At 45.7% G+C, this 19,099-nt stretch overlaps 1 protein-coding gene across 2 annotated transcripts; it reads left to right on the forward strand.

Moving 5' to 3' along the window:
• Positions 1-3,673: 3,673 nt before the first annotated feature.
• On the forward strand, positions 3,674-18,862 carry LOC308437084 (sodium-dependent glucose transporter 1A). Of its 2 annotated transcripts, none has more exons than XM_080938143.1 (4): positions 3,674-4,003; positions 13,819-13,987; positions 15,069-15,185; positions 17,070-18,862. In XM_080938143.1, the coding sequence occupies exons 1-4, from the start codon at positions 3,953-3,955 to the stop codon at positions 18,062-18,064; spliced, it is 1,332 nt and encodes a 443-aa protein (XP_080794269.1). In that variant the 5' UTR covers positions 3,674-3,952; the 3' UTR covers positions 18,065-18,862. The 2 variants fall into 2 exon arrangements, with proteins under 2 accessions (XP_080794269.1, XP_080794270.1); XM_080938144.1 differs by lacking the exon at positions 3,674-4,003 and adding an exon at positions 14,395-14,502 and having other exon boundaries at positions 13,867-13,987.
• Positions 18,863-19,099: the final 237 nt, after the last annotated feature.

A 19,099-nucleotide genomic window follows, 5' to 3' on the forward strand; every position in this document is an offset into this window, starting at 1 on the left:
CTACAGTATTTTGAAAGGTATCTGGCATGAAATACGTACTTGATAGTTTCTGGGTATGTGTTTCTCAACTTCTCAATGGCAGGTTATAGGTTTTTCTTCTTTAAACATTCCCTGAGAAATAACCACATTGTGAGGGTTGGGACCAGGGAGAAAGTGGCTGGTGTGTCATGTCAGGGCCAAGATAGAGGATTGCTTCTACCTCCACAGGCTAGAGACAGGAAGTATACTAAGGAAAGTAGGGACCAGGTCTCTTATTGATGGAAATGAGAGGCGCATATGGAAGGTGGAAGGCTAGAGTCAACACTAGTGACAGGAATGGAATCAGGTCACCATATTCTTACCTGCATTCCCATGTCTACACTGACAGCCTAGCAACAGTGACACTCAGCAATACAGTGGTAATTAATATGCCTCCGTGTCATACCTACTAACAGCAAAACTCAGGATAGATTCTCTCCGAAGACATGGCTGCCCTTGAATTTACAGAGGCCTGCCTGCTTCTGTCTCCTGAGTTCTGGAACTAGGGACGTTCGATGCCACCACCAGGCCCAGGATAGAGGCTCATTAACTAGAAGCCCATGCCCAGATGTAGATGGAGTCTTTCCTGTGACTCCTCTCTGGAGACACCATTACAGATGCACCAAGAAGTGGGCTTTAAGAGCCTACTTTCTTGATCTAATCAAGTAGACGATGAAGTTGAACCTCAGCCAATGAGAAACTGCCAAGCTCTCCAAAGTGATTCTTTTAGACAGAGGCTACCTTGGCTGTGTATACGGCTTGCTTGCCCGATTGGGGCCAGGGTACCCCCTTTTTACAAAAAGAAATTGCCTTGCTTTTTTTCTTCTTCTTCTTTGTACAGCACTGGCAATATTGCTTTCTAATAACAGGAGTCCCGGGGAGAAGTGGGTACACATAAGCAGCGGTCGATGTTCCTTTGACTGCAGACGAGACTGCTTACAGGGGAGTCAAGAAAACAGTTGGTTCAGCAGAGACCTAGAACCCATCTCTGGGCTTCGGTGACAATGCTCAGCCCCATGGTGGGATCTGGTCTTTGTGAAGCTGGAGAGGCTCTAACAGATTTGGATAGTTTAGACTGGTGTGTAAATCGGGTTCACAAAGTGCTAAAGAAGTAAAAGAGAAATGGGAAAAGCAGGTGAAGGGCCTAATTCACTAAAAAGGAAAAATTATCAAGATTCGTGAGGATCCAGCATCCCCAAAGGAAAGAAATCCATAGCTAAATCCAGTGCTTGTGAAACACGGGAACGTTCAAAGCGGCACAAACGTTCAATGCAGATAAAAATGGTAGAGCTGTTCAGTGAAGGCACTAAGTACGTCCCAGGGGTAGAAACTGTTTCTGCATCCAGGGTCCCCTCGGCAGCTGTGTAGCCAGTGGCAGCAGATAGCCACAGCCCAGGGTCCTATATGGGCACAGCAATGAAAGCAGAGGTAAGCTCACCTCCCGATGTGTGCTGGTCAGAACCAGAGAGCAAGCCCGGCTCCTCCTAGCTTGTTGGGGAAGTGAATGGAGGCCCTGAGGCAAGCACCAAGACGGAAGATGAAAATGGATTGTGCAGGATTCCTATGGGTTGTAACAGATTTTCTAAAAATGGTGCTCTTGTTCCTGCCACTGTACCCAGCATTAGTTTTTATATAAAGTTACTATATTTCCATCATTTCCAACCCTCTCCCCCTCCGACTCTTCCCACACCCATCTTCAGGCCCCCTAAATTTATGACCGCTTCTTCTAGAGTTAGTATCATTGCATCCCAACATTGATTTTCAGAGGAGACCTTGATACAAGCAATGGACTTTGGCCCTATCGTAGTGGGCCTTGCTAACATTCTTATCTTTGTAGCTCCAGCCTCCAAAGAGCAACTGGAATGGTGCGTGGTGGGCCTGCCACAATCCTGTTCTCCATTTTCAGAAAACTTTCACTTCCTAGGGGATGCACTGATAATGCCTGAGTGTTTCATTGACTTAGAAAAACATCTGAAAGACAGGCACAGACAGGAGACTAGCTCACACTGCATGCAAGAATTCTTGACAACTGCATGGTTGGGAAAGGCACAGAAGACATGGTGAATGAGACTCTCCAGCAGCTGGTGCCTGTTAATGTAAACACATCAGTTAAAAGAAAGCTTCCTGTGTGGGCAAAAGAAGATGTTCCCAGAAGCTATAAGATTATGACAGGAAAATTCCAGTGCCAGAGGTGGGCTGCCTTCCTACAAGCAGTTTGCTGGCCAGAGGGTATTGTCACTGCCGCTGGAGAAGTGAAGAGACGGCTGAGTGAGTTCAGCCGGTTCAGTTCCCGCAGCGCAGCTGAGTACAGTTGAGTTCACTCGTGAGTTCCATCCAGTAGTGCAGAGACTAAGAAGGAGCCAGAAGACTAGAACAAATTGCCAGAGTTAGAGGCCAAGCAGAGCAATTCAGTGAGAAGCTGAGAGAAGCCAGATTGAATCAGTCAGGGGAGAAGTTTGAGCCAGAACAGCTCAGTTGAACCAGCCAGCCAGAGTTCAGAAAAGAACTAGAGAGGGTGAGTTTACACAGCAGTAAATAGAAAACATTCTAGGTCTAGATTAGATTGCACATAGGCTAATGTTTCCAGGCCTAGACCTAGGAATAAATAGAACAGAGAAAGAAAGTCTGTGGGCTTTCACACAGTTGTGTGTGGCTCTCATCTTATCCCATCCCATCATGAAGAAATAAATGTTTATTTTACAGGCCAGCAACAGTTGTTGTATTTTTTATTTTCCTGATCTCCCCAGTGACCTGAGTGGTCAGTATTTTCTGGTATGTAAATATCTATTAGATTAAGCCATAGATTACAAAATTTTAGCCTTTTTTAGTACCATTAAACATAATAACTTGTTCTGTAATTAAAATTTATCAAATAATAAGCAACCTTTGACAGATCTTCTCCAAGTGGTTAATTTACAGGAATAAGGATTGTTATTTGTTTGTTTGTTTTAAATAAAACAAAAAATTCTTCCCTCTTACTTCTTGACCAAACATCTTATGAACAAATGTTTTTCTTGGTATAAGTAATCCGTGATATAGAAAGGGAGGAGGAGGTTTTCCAGATAGACGATAAAGTTACATTGTTGGCTTGAGTATAGCAAACGCAACAAAGCTGGCGCCTGTCGTGGCTTTACCCAGAAGTCATGGCATTGTTAGGCTCCAATCATTTCTGGAAATTTGAGCTTCCACTCTCTTGAAGCCACAAAATTTGAGCGCACACGTGTCTTGAGCTATTTGAGTAGGACAGAGATTGCTGACTGATCTTGAGGTGAACTGTCTGTTCTCATTGTGCTTGGATCCTCTCTGAACCCCGGGGCTCAGGTGAGAAAAGAGCATGCGGCTCCAGGAGCCTATCCCGGAGCTTCAGCGGGTTATCTGTGGCCTGAAAGTTGAATAACAGACCTGGAAAGCTCTGATGTGGACGGAGGGCAGGGGTGGGACGTGTAAAGAGAACCTTCCATCCAGCTCCGGGGTGTTCCCTCCAGCCTTAGCAGCACACAGTATAGATGATGTTGCTAGGCTGCAGTAGCAGCTCGGACTCCCGCTGAGCTCGGTTTCCTAAGCAACCGCCATGACTTCCGGTTTGACTCCAGGTTGGCCAGAGGCCTTACTCTGTCACGGGAACCGCTGCGATTCTGCAAGATGGAGAGTGAACATACTCGGTGGCCAGCTGGGGCCAGGGTCAAAGTCCAGCCACCAGAGGCCTTGAGTCAGGACGGTCCCTGGGGGCAGGTGGTATCAGGAGGGACCTCGGAGCCTGGAGGAGCCCCTGAGGGTGCTCGCGTCCCAGTAGCTGTCCGCCAAGCTGGAGCTGGACGTGAAGACCGGGAGCGCTGGGCCCGAGGCCGCGGCGCAGAGGCTCCACCAGCCGCAGACCCCGGCGCGGAGCGAGCGGGCCACGGTGGCCTCCGGGCGGAGTGACCGGGCCGGGAGCATGCTGCGCTGGTTCTCCACCGCGGTCCTGTGCGCCGCCTTCCTGGGGCTGGTGAGAGCTGAGGCTGCACCCCTCCCAGGCTGGGGGCGAGCCTCCTGCAGGGGACCTGCCCTTCCCAGCTGGACTCTCACCTTCGCTGCCTGCACGTTGTGTGACCTTGAGCGCTTTAGTTAGTACGCTGGGGCTTCAGTTTCATAGGCTAACACATAGCACAATTCTAATCACGGAGGGTCACTGTCAAGAGCGCGGGTGATTCTTGCCTAACATGTTTCTCCACCCCCACCCCACAGTCTATCTTGTAAGGCTCCTCTTAGTACGAGGGAGACAAAAAGAAAAAAGAGGTTGCCAGGCGCTGTAGCCGCTGTCCCCTGCACCTTCCTATACAGAGAAATCTACTGGAGGAGGGGTTCTCTGATGGCTTGACTAAATTACGCCAACCGCTTGATTTTACAGATGGGTATATAATGGTAGGAGAGAAAAAAAAATCACCTTTCTGGCTCATACAGCTGGTTAAGTGGTAGAGTCAAGAACAGCCCTTACTTTGTCCACAGCCCTCTCCAAATCAACTTCCATTGTCATGTGATGGTCATGGAGCAACGTACACCGCGGCTGCGTTTTACAAACCCCGAGTACCCTCCAAATCAGTGTTTGTGTCAAGCCTCCCTGTTCCCTATCTCTTCTTGGTTGTGATCCAAGGGGCTTGGGAGGGTGAGTCCCCTGAGGAGAGTCTCTCACTAGTCTCCTAGCCACAGGCGTTTCTTAGGTTGTATTGATTGGATGGGATAAAGAAATCCCCGCAGATGCTTACTGAGAGTTCCCTGGTTGCGATTCCTTTGAAGACATGACCTGCCTTTACTCTTGTATGAGCTACTTGCTGTGGTCTGCGCTCGCTCTGGTTCTTACCGCTGCCGTCTAGGTAGGATGCGCACTTGCCTTTGGAGCAGAAGGGTGAAATTCGAATCTGTGGTTCTTGAAATGTAAATGAATTAGAAACTTTTTTAAAGGGCCCAAGCCATTTCTTCTAAGTGCCAACTTGTTAGCCTTTAGATCTTGTTTCTCCTATTAAAAAAGAAAAGGCTGGAAAGGTTCATTTTTGCTCTTTCTTTATACAAAGTGATGTTGTGGGATCATCCGAGTCAGTACCCGTAGGCAGAAGGAGAAGGTCGCGCACAGAAGGGCAGATTTGGGTTGTACCTCATGTTTCACCGTTGCCCATCTCTGGGCACTGGCAGCCTGTCTGCTCAGCCAACCAGATTTTTCTTAGTTTGTAGTTTGTTGACAAGTTAAGGTCTGTTACAGTGTCCTACCTAAAGAGGTAGCTTCAGGCCCTTCCTGTTACCATGGGAAAGGCTGCTTTGGTCCATTCTCGGAGTTCAAAATGTCAAGGGCAGGTTATTATCCTCTTTAAGCTTCCTTCATGTTTTGTTCTAAGTTTCTACGTACATAAAATGTTCATGATTCCTGAGGTAATACCGTGTTTCAGGGAGTCAGTTATGATGACCCCTGGGAGGACAGCGCCAAGAAACTAAAATGGATCAAGATCAAACAATACACTTCGTGCAATAGGTGCTCAATAAACTTAGACTCCGACTGGTCTGGGGTGGTGTGCCAGTGACTAAGGTACACAATGGCTGTAGACTGGCTGCCTGAGGTAAAGAAGTGTCCAAGTATGGCATGCTGGCACACACCTGCCACCCCAGCACACAGGACTCAAGGCAGAAGACATAGGGATTTAGGGCTATTCTCAGTGATACAGAGTTCAAGGCCAGCCTGAGCTACACGGGTCTCTACCTCAGAAACAAAGGAAAGGTATCCTTCATTTCCCTGAAGAAACTCACTAGTTTAGTAAGTTCTACAGAGAGCTCAGCCCCATCATGTAGTCTGAGGTCCTACGTGTTAGAATTCAGAACGTCAAAACTGGCCTGTAGCGTGTCCGAGGATACCTGCAGAAGGCCTGCAAGTCTACACTGAGGCACAGAACTGAACTAGGGTGGAAATTCCTACTAAAGGAAACTTTGGAAGCTTTTCATGGCAAACGGAAACTTAGCACTTACATTTTCTCAAATTTCAGCCCACCTGTGGCATTTGCTGTGAATTACTTACACATTTCCTCACTGTTGGCCCCTCCCCCTCCCCCACCCCTCCCCCCTCCCCTTTCCCACTCCTCATCCGCTTGCCAAGTCCGCCCAACACTTTGCAATAAACAGCTGCAGAATTAAAACCTTTCAAAGGTCAAACTGTACTCTACGTATTACAGTCTTCTTTTGGGATAGTGCCCTCCATGGTAGGATAACAAACTACCGGATACGTGCATTTTAAAGTCAGTGACTGGGCTGGAGAGATGCTCGGCCTGATCTCACTTGGGTCACCGCTTGTTCCTTAGTGTCCAGGTCCGGCTCTTTACAGCTACCCGTAACTCCAGTCTTGGAGGGATCTGATGCCTTTGCTCTCCATGGAGACCTGCACATCTCCCGTCCATGGCACATACACATAATTAGGAAAGAGATTAATTAAAAAAAATTAACAGGCACTTGATTGATTCCTTGAAATTAACAGAAAATAACAGACAAAAATCTCTCAGGATTTTGTACGATTTTGTTCCTTAGTTTTAAGTTTATCCTCCAGAGAGGAAACACTTCATATAAGTTGACTTGTTTTGTGCTTTTGTGGTCCCTTGATAATCAAAGAGACGTCTAAACAAATTATGTTCCATGTTCCCTGCCTTTAATAAAAAGCTAAAAGAAAACTTCTTTAGTCCTCTCCTCTTCCTCCTCCCCCCTCTCCTCTTTCTCCTCCTCTTCTTCCTCTTCCTTCTTTATCTCCTCGTCCTTTTGACAAAATCTCTATCCCTGGCTGGTCTTGATAAATACCTAGAACCCCTGATCCTCCTGACCCGGCTTGGCAAGCACTGGGCTGCCGGGTGTGTATGAGCAGACAGGCACTGGGATGTTGGTGATGTCGGTGTAGATGAGCAGACAGGCACTGGGATGTCGGTGTATATGAGCAGACAGGCACTGGGATGTCAGGTGTATATGAGCAGACAGGCACTGGGATGTCAGGTGTATATGAGCAGACAGGCACTGGGATGTCGGTGTATATGAGCAGACAGGCACTGGGATGTCGGTGTATATGAGCAGACAGGCACTGGGATGTTGGTGATGTCGGTGTGTATGAGCAGACAGGCACTGGGATGTCAGGTGTATATGAGCAGACAGGCACTGGGATGTTGGTGATGTCGGTGTAGATGAGCAGACAGGCACTGGGATGTCGGTGATGTCGGTGTGTATGAGCAGACAGGCACTGGGATGTCAGGTGTATATGAGCAGACAGGCACTGGGATGTCGGTGTATATGTGCAGAGCATGTTCCATTTATGTACTGTGGATGAACCCAGGGTTTCACAAGAACTCTACCCACTTAGCTCCATACCCTGCCCCAGTGGTAAAAGCTTCCAAACCAAAAACTAATGCACCATGAAAAGATGTTAACCCTGAGGTGCCTAGTGCTGTAGCTCTTCTGAACCTGTCCAAAAGCATGGCTTGTGAGCTCCAAAGACACTCCTAAAACTTGTCAGATGGTTTTTAACTGGTCCTGCTCTACCACCTTTTGGATCATTTTTAAACGATTGTTCTGTGTTGTTCCGATTTCCTTGTGGCCTCCCCTCTCTTGGTTTCAGCATCTGCTTTCACTGTGCTTATGGTTTTAAAATCCTATGTGTTTCTAGAATCTCCACAGTTCATCGAAGCACTGTCTGATGAACGCCCTCTGTGTAGAAAGGCCACACGGTCGGTACAGACCCACCCACAGTACCTTTCCCGCCTCTGTGCTGCAGAGAAGGTTTAAGGATGCCACACTAACAGGCAATAGTCCATTGGCTCTGGGAGACGGGATCCGATTCCCACACATCCTACAAGAAAATCCCCTGGAAAGATATTGGAACTTGCATTTGTTAGAATTCAGTTTTCCAATAAATTGTGGTGTGTGTAGGCGTACGTGCATGTGTGTGTGTGTGTGTGTGTGTACTCGTGTATGTGTGCATGTGTGTGTGTGTGCAACATGGTGTTCATGCAGCAGTCAGGGGACAACTTAAGATAGTCCATTCACTCCTTCCAACTGTGTAGGTCCAAGGCACTGACTTCAGTTTGTTAATCTTACAGCAGGTGCCCTTGCCTGCTGAGCCACTAGAAATAACATTGGAAATCTGTCTCTTAGGAGTCCAGTCCCAAATCCTTTAACTTACATGGAAAAAGCACACAAGCAGGGTCATTAACACAGGGCTGGTGTTTTTCATATTCTGCCACACAATCAGACTGTCATGGCTGCAGTAACTTGTCTTCACTTGAGACTTTAATGCTTGAATAGCATTTGTGGAAAAAGAAACCTTAGCCATTTTTCTTGCACAAACTAAATTGCTCCACTGGGGACTCAGAGCCCCCCCCCCCCCAGTCAGTCTTGTGACAGGAGCCAATGAACTTAAATATCAGTGCTTGAACCCTGGATGCAACAGGCTTGGCCTCCACCACACCAGATGCCTGCAAACCAACTCAGAGTTTCCATGAATACATCACATGGCCCTTTCCTCTGGGAAACTTCCTTAATTTATGCAAGAGCACGTCTAGAGAAACAGAAGTATCATCAAGGGGATGCTGGGGTTGCAAACCTGGACCTCACACAGATTTACCCTAGCCTCAGGCATCTTTTTAATTAGAGCCACACTTTGTGCACTGTAAAAGCAAGGGGGAGGAGCTAGGCAGACAATTCCTTTTTTCTTCATCACCACACCCTAGCCCCAACATGGAGGGAGGAAGTCTATAACACTAAATTTGTTCCATTGATTGTGAAATAGAAATGTTCTCACTCATCCTTAAGCTTCTCCCTCCTCTGAACTTCCGGAGCATCTGATTGGCTGTAAAAAAAAAGATTCATCTTTTCCCCAACTTAAGTGCTCACATGTCATGTAATCAGTGTCCCACAAGTGCAGAGAGCAGACACCCAGGCACATTGTTAGAAACGTCACTTGAAACTAACTTATTCTTACCACTTCAGGACAGGTGCTAATTTTTCAGATTGACTGTTTTGGCCTCTGATTATTGGAAGCTTTAGGAAACTTCAAGGAAACCCACTCAAAGGGCAGGAACTAGTTGTGCCGAACTGCAAGATCTAACCGTGTGAGAGGCAGAAGGCAATAGAAAAGTCCTGCACAGGCCCGGGAGTTGAGTCATTGCAGGTAGAAGAGTTTGGGCAGAAGACTGTTAGATTTGTTCATCCGTCCGTAAGCTCAGAGATCTAAACCCAGCCTGACAGAAAAAAATTTTGTGATCCTTTTCAACACATAATGATACAGACCTTTTGTGGAAATGGACCTTACTGTGCTTAATTAACATAAATGAGCTTTTGCTTTACTCACAGGTAATTCTCAGTGCCTTGGAGAGTACATACATACTTAAATACCACTCCAGTTTTCTACTTGTAATTTTTATCTTGTGTATGATTTCCTGAACATATACATGTGCCCCACACTCACACCGGTGCCCTGGAGACCAGGACTGGAGGTGTAGACCATCCATCGCCAACCAGTGAGTGCTAGGAATGGAACCCAGGTCTACACCGAGATGGGCGAGGGCTCTTAACTGCTGAGCCCTCTCTCCAGCCCCAAGTTTTCTATTTTTTTCTGGTGAGTAGGTTATTAGTTGACAAGGTCACGTTATTTTCCAGGGACAGTAGAGAGCAAGGAACAAAGCTGCGTAGCCTGTCAAGGAGAGTTTCTCCTCCTCCAGTGTGGCACTGAGTGTGACTCCAGTGTGTGTCACTGAGTCATGAGACACCACTGGCAATAACAATGTTTCCTATTTGGGAGCATCTAGCTCACAACCCCAGCACTGCTCTGGTGTTTGCTACAGCATTAGTTTTGCTGTATCCGCCCATTATGGTTTCAGATATTTCCCTCAAAGGTAAAGGGAGGGGCATCAGGCATTAGAGGCAAAGGGGGAAAGAGAATTCTCTGCAATGGTAGAGAAGAGCTCACCTCTGATCTTAGGGAAGTGGCCCATAATCACAATAGTGTCTGATTTCCGAGGAGATCTGACCAGCTTTTCCTTAAGGTCTTCAGCCACAGTTTGAGCAGACACGAGCAGCCCCTTCCAGTTAAGAGATACAGACCCAAGACTGAAGGCCTAGAAGTTTTGCACAGAGAAAAACCTGGGATGGCTCCTGCCAACGAAGTTAAGGGAAAGTAACTTGATGGTTTCTAAAAGACCCATTCTCCAGGCTCTAGATCATGGGAATTCTGGCTAGTGCCAGTTGGTGGGTTTGATGGGCTGTTTTAACCTAGAGAAAATATGCTTTGGTGTAATTCCTTAAAGCCATGACTACTGGGTAGTGTTATAGTTTATGAGACTATACCTATCACCAGAGGTGCGGACCCTTAAAAAAAAAAGATGATTTTCTGTGTTATGTGGGTATGCCTGGTAAGTGTTTCTGGGCACCATGTATGTGCAGGAGCCTGCGGAGTCTAGAAGGTAGTGTCAAATCTGGACTCTGTGGCCCAGGCTGGCTTCACACTCAGTATGTAGCCAAGAATGACAATGAATTTTCGATCCTCGATCCTCCTACCTCTACCTCCCAAGGGCTGAAACTCTTAACCTGCACCACCATACCTAGTTATGACAATTCACACACATACACACACACACACACACACACACACACACACACACACACACACACACAATCACCGCACGGGAAATACTTCTGTATGATGAAGTAAGAGCTGAGGGCCAAGTGAACGCATCCATCCACCAGGATTTAAGGCATGTGGCTTCTAGTGGCTTCTAGGGACATATCACTTAAGACCTTTCTTGTGTGGACCAAGAAGATTAAGGCTTGAAAAGCCAAACATTGGTTTGAAGCCTTTTATCCGTTAGAGATGCTTAGGTTCTGTTTTGAGTCACTTCAGTTTCCCCACAAGACTCTCTGGAGTCTTGGAGAACAGATCTTTTGTTGCCTCAAACTTTAAAGACTCAGAGAGCCCCAGGCAGACTTCCAAGCTCCCCCTGGGCCCATGCTTGGCAATGGATTTCCATCCCCTGAAACGCTAGTTTTGCTTTTCCATTTCAAGTGCCCGAAACAGTTCATTAAATAGATTGTGGTAGGTAATTAGACTTGAATCTGTCTTAGGGAACTCATCCAAACTATATAGCTTCCTAATTTCACCACTGCCTACTTAGCATGAGAATCTGCCAAGTCATTCCCTTGGTACTTAATTCTTACTGAGCTTGATGCTGGGTTAAACATCAGCTTGATGTTTATGAGCCACCAGGTCCTTCATTAGAAGTCTGAGAATTCCTACCCAGTCCGATGGAACATTCTTAAAGTCACAGATTTCCTGTGCTTGAAAATCTTTTCCACGAATGTTCTTGACCTCCAAACCTTTCAACTGTAGCGTCACAAAGTACCACCCGAAATAACCTTAGGTAACAAGACAAAATGGCCAAGGCCAAAAGCCTCACGAGAGTTAAACTACCAATGCACTTGGCATGTTGGTTTTGTGGATCACGTGTGACTTCCATGCACGGGATCTCGTGTTGCCCATGTTGACCAAACGTGCACTCATCCTTCTGATCAGCTTGGCATGCAGGCCACAGTGCCCAACTCTAGCATGTAACACTTAAAGATGACAGGATTGTGACTGATGCGTTTTTATGACTGTCACACAGTTTCTGAGGCGCATTTGTAACACACTGCTGCGAAAGAAGCTAAAAAAATTATAGCACTGTTTTAGCAATGTTTCCCATGTAATTTAATAAAACACAATAGCCCAACTAATTGCCTATCTACACTTTTGTAAAGAGAATTATCTTTTTGAGATATATTCCAGAGATCCATCTGAAAATCATGCAAATCAATTAATTCATGGTAAAGAAAAGTATTTGGGGACTGGAGAGATGGCTCAGCAGTATGGTGCATGGTTGCTCTTCCAGAAGGTTTGGATGCAATTTTCAGTATCCACATGCAGCTCATCTATGATACGTGTTATGTGTCATACTTACATGTATGTAACTTCAGTTTCAGGGGGTCTAACTTCCTCTTCTGGCCTCAGAGAGCTCCAGACAAGCATATGGGACACGGATATACATAGGCTTTGATTTGGGGGAACTTCAGCAAAATGTCAAAGGTCACAGGGAACAACAACCCTCTGCAACCAAATCACATCAGCATTTTAAAGGCAAATGAAAAAAAAAAAAAAACAAGAGGGGCAAATGTTGTTGGGTCAACTTAGGTCTTTTACAGAGGACACAGTTTCCCTGTGAAGAAAAAGTTAACAGGTAAAGCAGGGAGCTCGGGACAGCGGCAATCCCTGTGTTCTAGGCCAACTACTTCGAATTTAAAGTAAAAGCCTCCACAGTAGCTTATTAGGACCAAGCCACACTGACTGGGGGGGGGGGGTAATGCATAAGAATAATGTACTAAAATATTAAAAAGGAAGGGTGGCAGCCAGCATGTTAAGAAACCGTATTATTTTAACGAGAACAAGAATTGAGGTTTTGTAGTGTACCTTAGATATGTAGAAAACCTTGTAGGAGGTCCCGTCTAACCTCAGCAGGCATGGCCCCAGGACCACAGCCTTGCTGGGTGCCCTTACCCCTTCAGTTTCTGCCCCGTTTCCTCAACTTATTTTTGAGCTGGTTATCCTACTTCAGTACAAAAATATTCCTTCACTTTTCCCCTTAGAAAAGCAACACTTGGACATTTTGTGGGGCTTTCTGACTAACTCTCACATTATCCTTCCTGTACTTCTTGGTTTGGATAATTTTAGTTTCGTGCAATAATTAAAATTTAATTTTAGTGACTTTTGAGTTATGCCTCTGTGTGTGCACATGTGGGTGTGTGCAGATGAGTACAGGGCCCATTCCTCCGGAGGGAGTTGTGAGTTGCCCACTGTGACATCACTGTGCTGGGAACTGACCCTGACAGCCAGTGCTCTTAACCTCTGAGCCATCCCCTTCACCCCTCTTTCAATAAATTAGACTTTTTAATCTTCCTTTCAGGTGTTGTCCACCTCATATTTTGAGATACGGTCTCTCAGCTGGCTTGGAAATCAGCAATGAGGCTAAGGCGGGCTGGCCAGCAAGGTGGCGCTGGGACTGCGGGCATAGGTCATCAGCCCGGTGTTTAAAGTGTGAATTCTAGAACTCTAACTCTGGCCGAATAAGCTTATATGGCAAGCTCTCCACTCACTGTACCATGTTGTTTTCATTTGAGACGTGTCTCTCACTCAGGCTAACTCTGAACTCATGCTAGACCAGGCAGGTTCTGAATTCTGTACCCTCTTGTCAGCCCCCTGAGTTGCTAGGTTTATATACTCTGTCTTTAGGCCATGTTAATTCTTAACATTGGCATAAAGTACATTTGAAAATATGCAAAACCAGTTCGTAAACTATGTCATACAGAATAACACTTTAAGGGGGAAAAAGGATTGAGAAAAAAAACCCAGAGGAATTATGTAATTTTAATATTAGTCATGGAGGTGCACACCTGTAAACCCAGTGCTGACGAAGTGCGTACAGAAAGATCGGGAGTTCGCGGCCACGCTTGGATACACTGAGTCTGAGGGCAGCCGGGGCTACAAAAGCCCTATCCCAGAAATTACTGGATTAAGTCTTAAAATGGAAGGTTGTACATAGATTAAACCCAAAGGATCGGATTGCTCTAGCAATAATTGTTCGCCACTGTAGATTTTCCTCAACAGCGGCTCTCAAAAGCCACCACAGTCTTCCGTCCCCTTCCTGACAGCAGCATCTGTTACCCCTCTCTTTAGACACCATTTCAATTATTGTAAGTAAGAAGGGTCCGTCTTTTACATTTCAGGGGATGAGTGTTGCAATCCTGGGACCCACATTTCAAGACCTGGCAGAGAACGTGAACAGAAACATCAGCAGCCTGTCCCTGATATTTGTGGGCCGTGCCACTGGGTTCTTGTGTGGCACCATGATTGGCGGGGTTCTCTTTGACCACATGAATCAGTTCTTTCTTTTGGGTGAGTAAACACCAACCTTTGTCGTGTGCCTGTCGCGACTTTACACACCTTACTGTCTGTGGAAAGCGCTGGCTGCACATGCTTGACAACAGACATGCGCAGGGCGGGGGTGTCGCCCCTAGAAGCTGGGCGTCTAGAGTCCTCTGTTCTTGGCAGCAGGAGCGAGTGTGTACTGATCCCCCTGGAAACTCGGTGGGCCCCCGGAAATGAGTGTTGGCAACCCTGAGCAACCCTGCTGACCGTGAGGCTCTGCTTATCTGCGAGGGTGGGGGCGGGGCTTCTGGGGCCACAGAGGTCAGAATGAGTTCCTGGAACCTGGCTGATTCTGTGGCTTCAGGATCGAACCTGCAGGGTCTGGGGGTTGTGAGAGACATTATACAAACTGTGTTTTTGTCTCTGTCGTCCAGTGTCTCAGATGAACCCAAGACTGTACCTTCCACACCCTGAAAAGATGGCAAAGCTCTTATCATAATTTTCCCCAATACATTGGCACAATTATGAGAAATTTAGGGAAAGTAAGTGAATGTTATAAGATGCAAAATAAGGAAAATAAGTTACTGCTGATAAATAAATAACCGGCTCTTCTTATATTTCCCTCCCTAGTCCCCAAAACTAATTTAGGAATGTTTAACCGGAACTTTTACACCAAAAGCATTGTTAACTCACATCTAACATCTATATTCCTATACATGTAACAATAAGTACATTTCTGGCCTGTTCCCTTTGCGATTTAACTTTGCTTTGCTGTATAACTTATTATGATTATTAACAGTACTATAATTGTGTTTAAGCCGCAGTCATTTATATCTTAGGTCACAAAAGCCTTTTGGAACTTACATGATTTCACAAAACCACATTGAAACCGCAGCTCCATTAATTCAGTCTTATTTTGTGTTCTTATAGGTTTTTAGGATCCTGAGGGAAGACAGGGGGTTTTGTGGCTTATTTTCATGGTTTTTAATATGAAAATGTATTTTTGCGGTGGGGGAACAAACCGAGGGACTCATGCATGCCAGGCAAGCCTTCCACTACTGAGTTACAGTCGCAGCTCCTATAACTGGATTTCTACCTTTTTTCCCAGGGGCAGCAATGGCGGCAACCACCGCGGGCCTTCACCTCATCCCGTTCTGTAAGACAGCCGTTTTACTGATCATCACCATGTCTTTCTTTGGGGCTTCTGTTGGCGTTGTGGATACAGGTATGTGACACCTGCAGCGTCGTCCCCAAGGCTGGGAACTCTATAGACAGTCCAGCAGCTGATGTCTGCTGTCCCCGAATACTTTTGAGATGACACAGACTCTGACTTGGCCCTGGGGTCACTCAGTCAGCGCACCCCGGTAGCAACCACACTTACTGCTGATTTGGGATCGATCTTTGAACAGCCAACTCTACGATCAGACGTACAGACTTCCTTCTGTGAGATTAAACTTAGAAAAGCCCCTTCTGTGGTTGGCAGTGCAGGTGAAATGGCTTTCATTTGGGGGTTAAATTTTGTCACTGTAAAGGAAGAGGAATTGGTGGCTAAAAACAAGCATGAGTCAGCATTTGGCTAAGAAAGCATAGACTCAAACATACAGCTAAAATATACCTGCTTTCTAAGCCAAGAGCGAAGGAGCTCTGTGACACTTTCTTCTGTTGATTTCTATGTTCCATGCTAATTTCTCTTAGAAGCTCTAAATCTTTAAAGGCATAGCTTTTCTACAAGCGTGGTGTGCGCTTTCCTCCAGCTCCTGCCCTCTTGCCCTCTCTTGATGTCCTTTTTCCTTTCGCTGAAAGTTTTTTCTCCTCTTTCCCCTCCCCCACTCCTCCCAGTTCCTCTTTCCCATCCCTAAAGTCCAGATCCACACCCTTTGTCTCTCCTTAGGCTTTGAAAGCACAATAATAAAATATAAAATAAAACAAAAACCCACACTTTGGAATTGGACAAAACAATCAAATAGAAGGAAAAGAGCCCAAGTTAAGGCACAAGAAACAGAGACACCCCCACTCACACATTCGGGCATCCCGTAAAAACACTAATCTGGAAGCCATAATATATTCGCGAAGGTCTTGAGTACAGGCCCAGCGCATGCTGTGGCCTCAGCGTCTTTGAATTCATATGTGCTTTGGCCATGTTGATTTAGAGGTCCTGTGTTCTCCGTCCCTTGTGTTCTTTCTGTCTCTTCTCCCATGTGTCCCTGAGCTCTGAGGGGAGAGATTTGATGGAGATGTCAAGTTTAGGGTTCAGTGTTTCAAGGTGTGTGTGTGTGTGTGTGTGTGTGTGTGTGTGTAACTCTGTGTCTATCTGTCTCTGTACGCATATGCATGCATGTGTGTACATGTGTGTGCATGTGTGTGATGCCTGACTGTTCATCTCTGTGTTCCAATTTGCTGCAGGAAGAAGCATCTCTAATAATGGTTGGTCAAGGCACTGCTCCACTTCCTGGCTGCAGTGTCCCTGATAAATCATGCGATATCTTATGGCTCAGGTTTCATTTGGTTGCAAAGTTACATGCTTATCTCAAAGTATCAGGTTAAAATAGAATAGCCAAAGGCTTGATGCTTGGGGCGTTTCTGCTTACAGGTATTCAGACAATGTTGTGTGGTGTCTGAAAGTTGTGCCTATAACATGCACAGAGAGGCTTAGGGCATTCAGGATCCTGATGGAATATTTTACATCCACATATTTCATCCACAATGTTCAAGTGGTTTCTCAGAAAGATTTGCCATTTGGCCAATCTGACGATAAAATTTTGCCTGGTAAACACGTATATTTCAAATATTTACAATGCTATATAGTACTGCTGTCCAGTGTGGTGTAAACACTATTTTAACAGCTCTTTGCTAGTGTGCCTTGCTCCAGCAGGTAGTGGTTCACTACTGAATGCTTGTAGCATTCCATGTATGAGGCTGAGATATTACAGCACTTAGTTTTCTGTAGTTCATGGGCCAGTCCCTTAATCAGAATCACTTGAAGCCAAGGTTGGGTTACTTAGAACATCCCAGCATTCCTGACATGTGACACAGGCTCAGCCTCTTTGTCATAGTAACGACTTGTTGGGTTGTTGACAATTTAACTTTATTCCCCACATTTTGTTGGCAGGTGCAAACGTCCTCATCTTGGATCTTTGGGGGGACAAAGGAGCCCCTCATATGCAGGCCTTGCACTTCAGTTTTGCCTTGGGTGCCTTTCTGGCTCCCCTGCTGGCTAAACTGGCCTGGAGTACCACAGCATCTGCTCAGAACTACACCGAGTCCGACTTTATCGCTCTAATGCTGAACCGATCCTCCAAAGCCAACGAAGACTCTGTGTTCGCAGTACCTGATGACAGGAATCTGCTGTGGACATATGCCTCCATCGGCACCTATATCTTAGTAGTTTCTGTCTTCCTGTTTGGTCTGTTTTGTAAGAAAAGCTCAAAGCAGAAAAAATCTGCAGTATCTGCACAGGGAGCTCAAAGGGCTAAATATCACAGAGCCCTGCTGTGCCTCCTCTTCCTCTTCTTCTTCTTCTATGTGGGGGCCGAGATAACATACGGCTCTTATGTATTCTCCTTCGCCACCACCCATGTTGGTATGGAAGAGAGTGAGGCAGCTGGCTTGAACTCCATCTTCTGGGGAACCTTTGCAGCCTGCAGGGGCCTGGCCATCTTCTTTGCAACACTCTTACAACCTGGAACCATGATTGTGCTCAGCAACATTGGCAGCCTGGTCTCGTGTTTCTTTCTGGTGCTTTTTAACAAGACCCCTCTTTGTGTCTGGATTGCAACTTCTGTGTATGGAGCCTCAATGGCAGCCACATTTCCCAGCGGCATCTCCTGGATTGAGCAGTACACCACCTTAACTGGGAAATCCACAGCGTTCTTCGTAATTGGTGCTGCCCTGGGAGAAATGGCCATTCCTGCAGTGATTGGAATTCTTCAGGGACAGTACCCAGATCTGCCAGTAATTCTGTACACGTGTCTGGGCTCAGCCATATTCACGGCTGTTTTATTTCCTGTGATGTATAAATTAGCCACCTTACCCCTGCAACGCCAGCACAAAGGAAAAAGGATAAGGGAGGACCAGAAAGCTCTGCCCACTTGTTCTAGACTGTGAGGAAGAGACTACATGAGAACGTTTAAATAAAAAGGAATGAAATAGAGTCTAAAGTTGTACTGAGTGAGTCATGAGGCCATCTGGAGAAATTGTGATGGGGCCCACAAAGGTGACTTTCTATTGAGTTCTCTGCAGTTAACAAAAGCAATCTCCCTGGAATACATGTGGCCAAGAGGGGCATGTACTGAGAGAATGACTTACTTGGCAACTTTACCAAAGAAAGAGTTCAGTCAGCTGGAAAGTGGGGACTTTCCAAACCTACTGGTTCTCAAGGCTTCTTGGCCCATTGGTAGAGAGTGCTAGAAAATTTAGAAGTGTTCTGTGATTCTTGGCCATCTATAAACTACCAAAGGGTCATATGGTTAGATCTCACTAGGAGGCTTCTGTTTTGGCAGGTGAATAATTAGTGTTTATGGTCACGACCTTTCAGAGCCTATGAAGAGAAGGCTGGGAAGCGTAGGCATTCTCACAGATCAGATGGGTTTTCTTGGCAGTGAACACCACATTTTACAAGTGCACTTTGTGAAATCTTTCCTGTAAGAGTCAGATGTTTCTAAAACTGCTGTAGACCTGAGTCACAGTGTACCAGTGGCCAATTTAGATCTTTATTGTTACAAAGAAAACACAGAGCAGGGCTTAAGTTATCTGTAGCTTCTCAACATGGCTCTGCTTTCAGGTCCTCCTGGATGCTCTGAGTATAACCTCTGGGTCATATCCCTGAAGATAAGATGATTCCCAAATTGAAAATCTATGCATCATAAAATTTTTGCAAGATGTCTCCTAGAAACTAATGTACCCTCCAACCTACTCTTCATTGCAAATGTTAAATGAAACAAAGATGATAAAAAAGCTTAATTAAAAATTTGATACTGATTACATGTTCCATTTAATGTACTTAATGCTTAATACTCTTATGAAATACACTATTTCAGTGCAGAATTAAATACATCCTAAGGTGGATGGACCCACACTTTTAACACATCTGAAATCAAGATTTATCTTACAACAAACAATCATTTAAAATTGGGACAAAGT

The sequence above is a fragment of the Micromys minutus genome (assembly GCF_963924665.1).
Source record: "Micromys minutus genome assembly, chromosome: 25".
Classification (NCBI taxonomy): domain Eukaryota; kingdom Metazoa; phylum Chordata; class Mammalia; order Rodentia; family Muridae; genus Micromys; species Micromys minutus.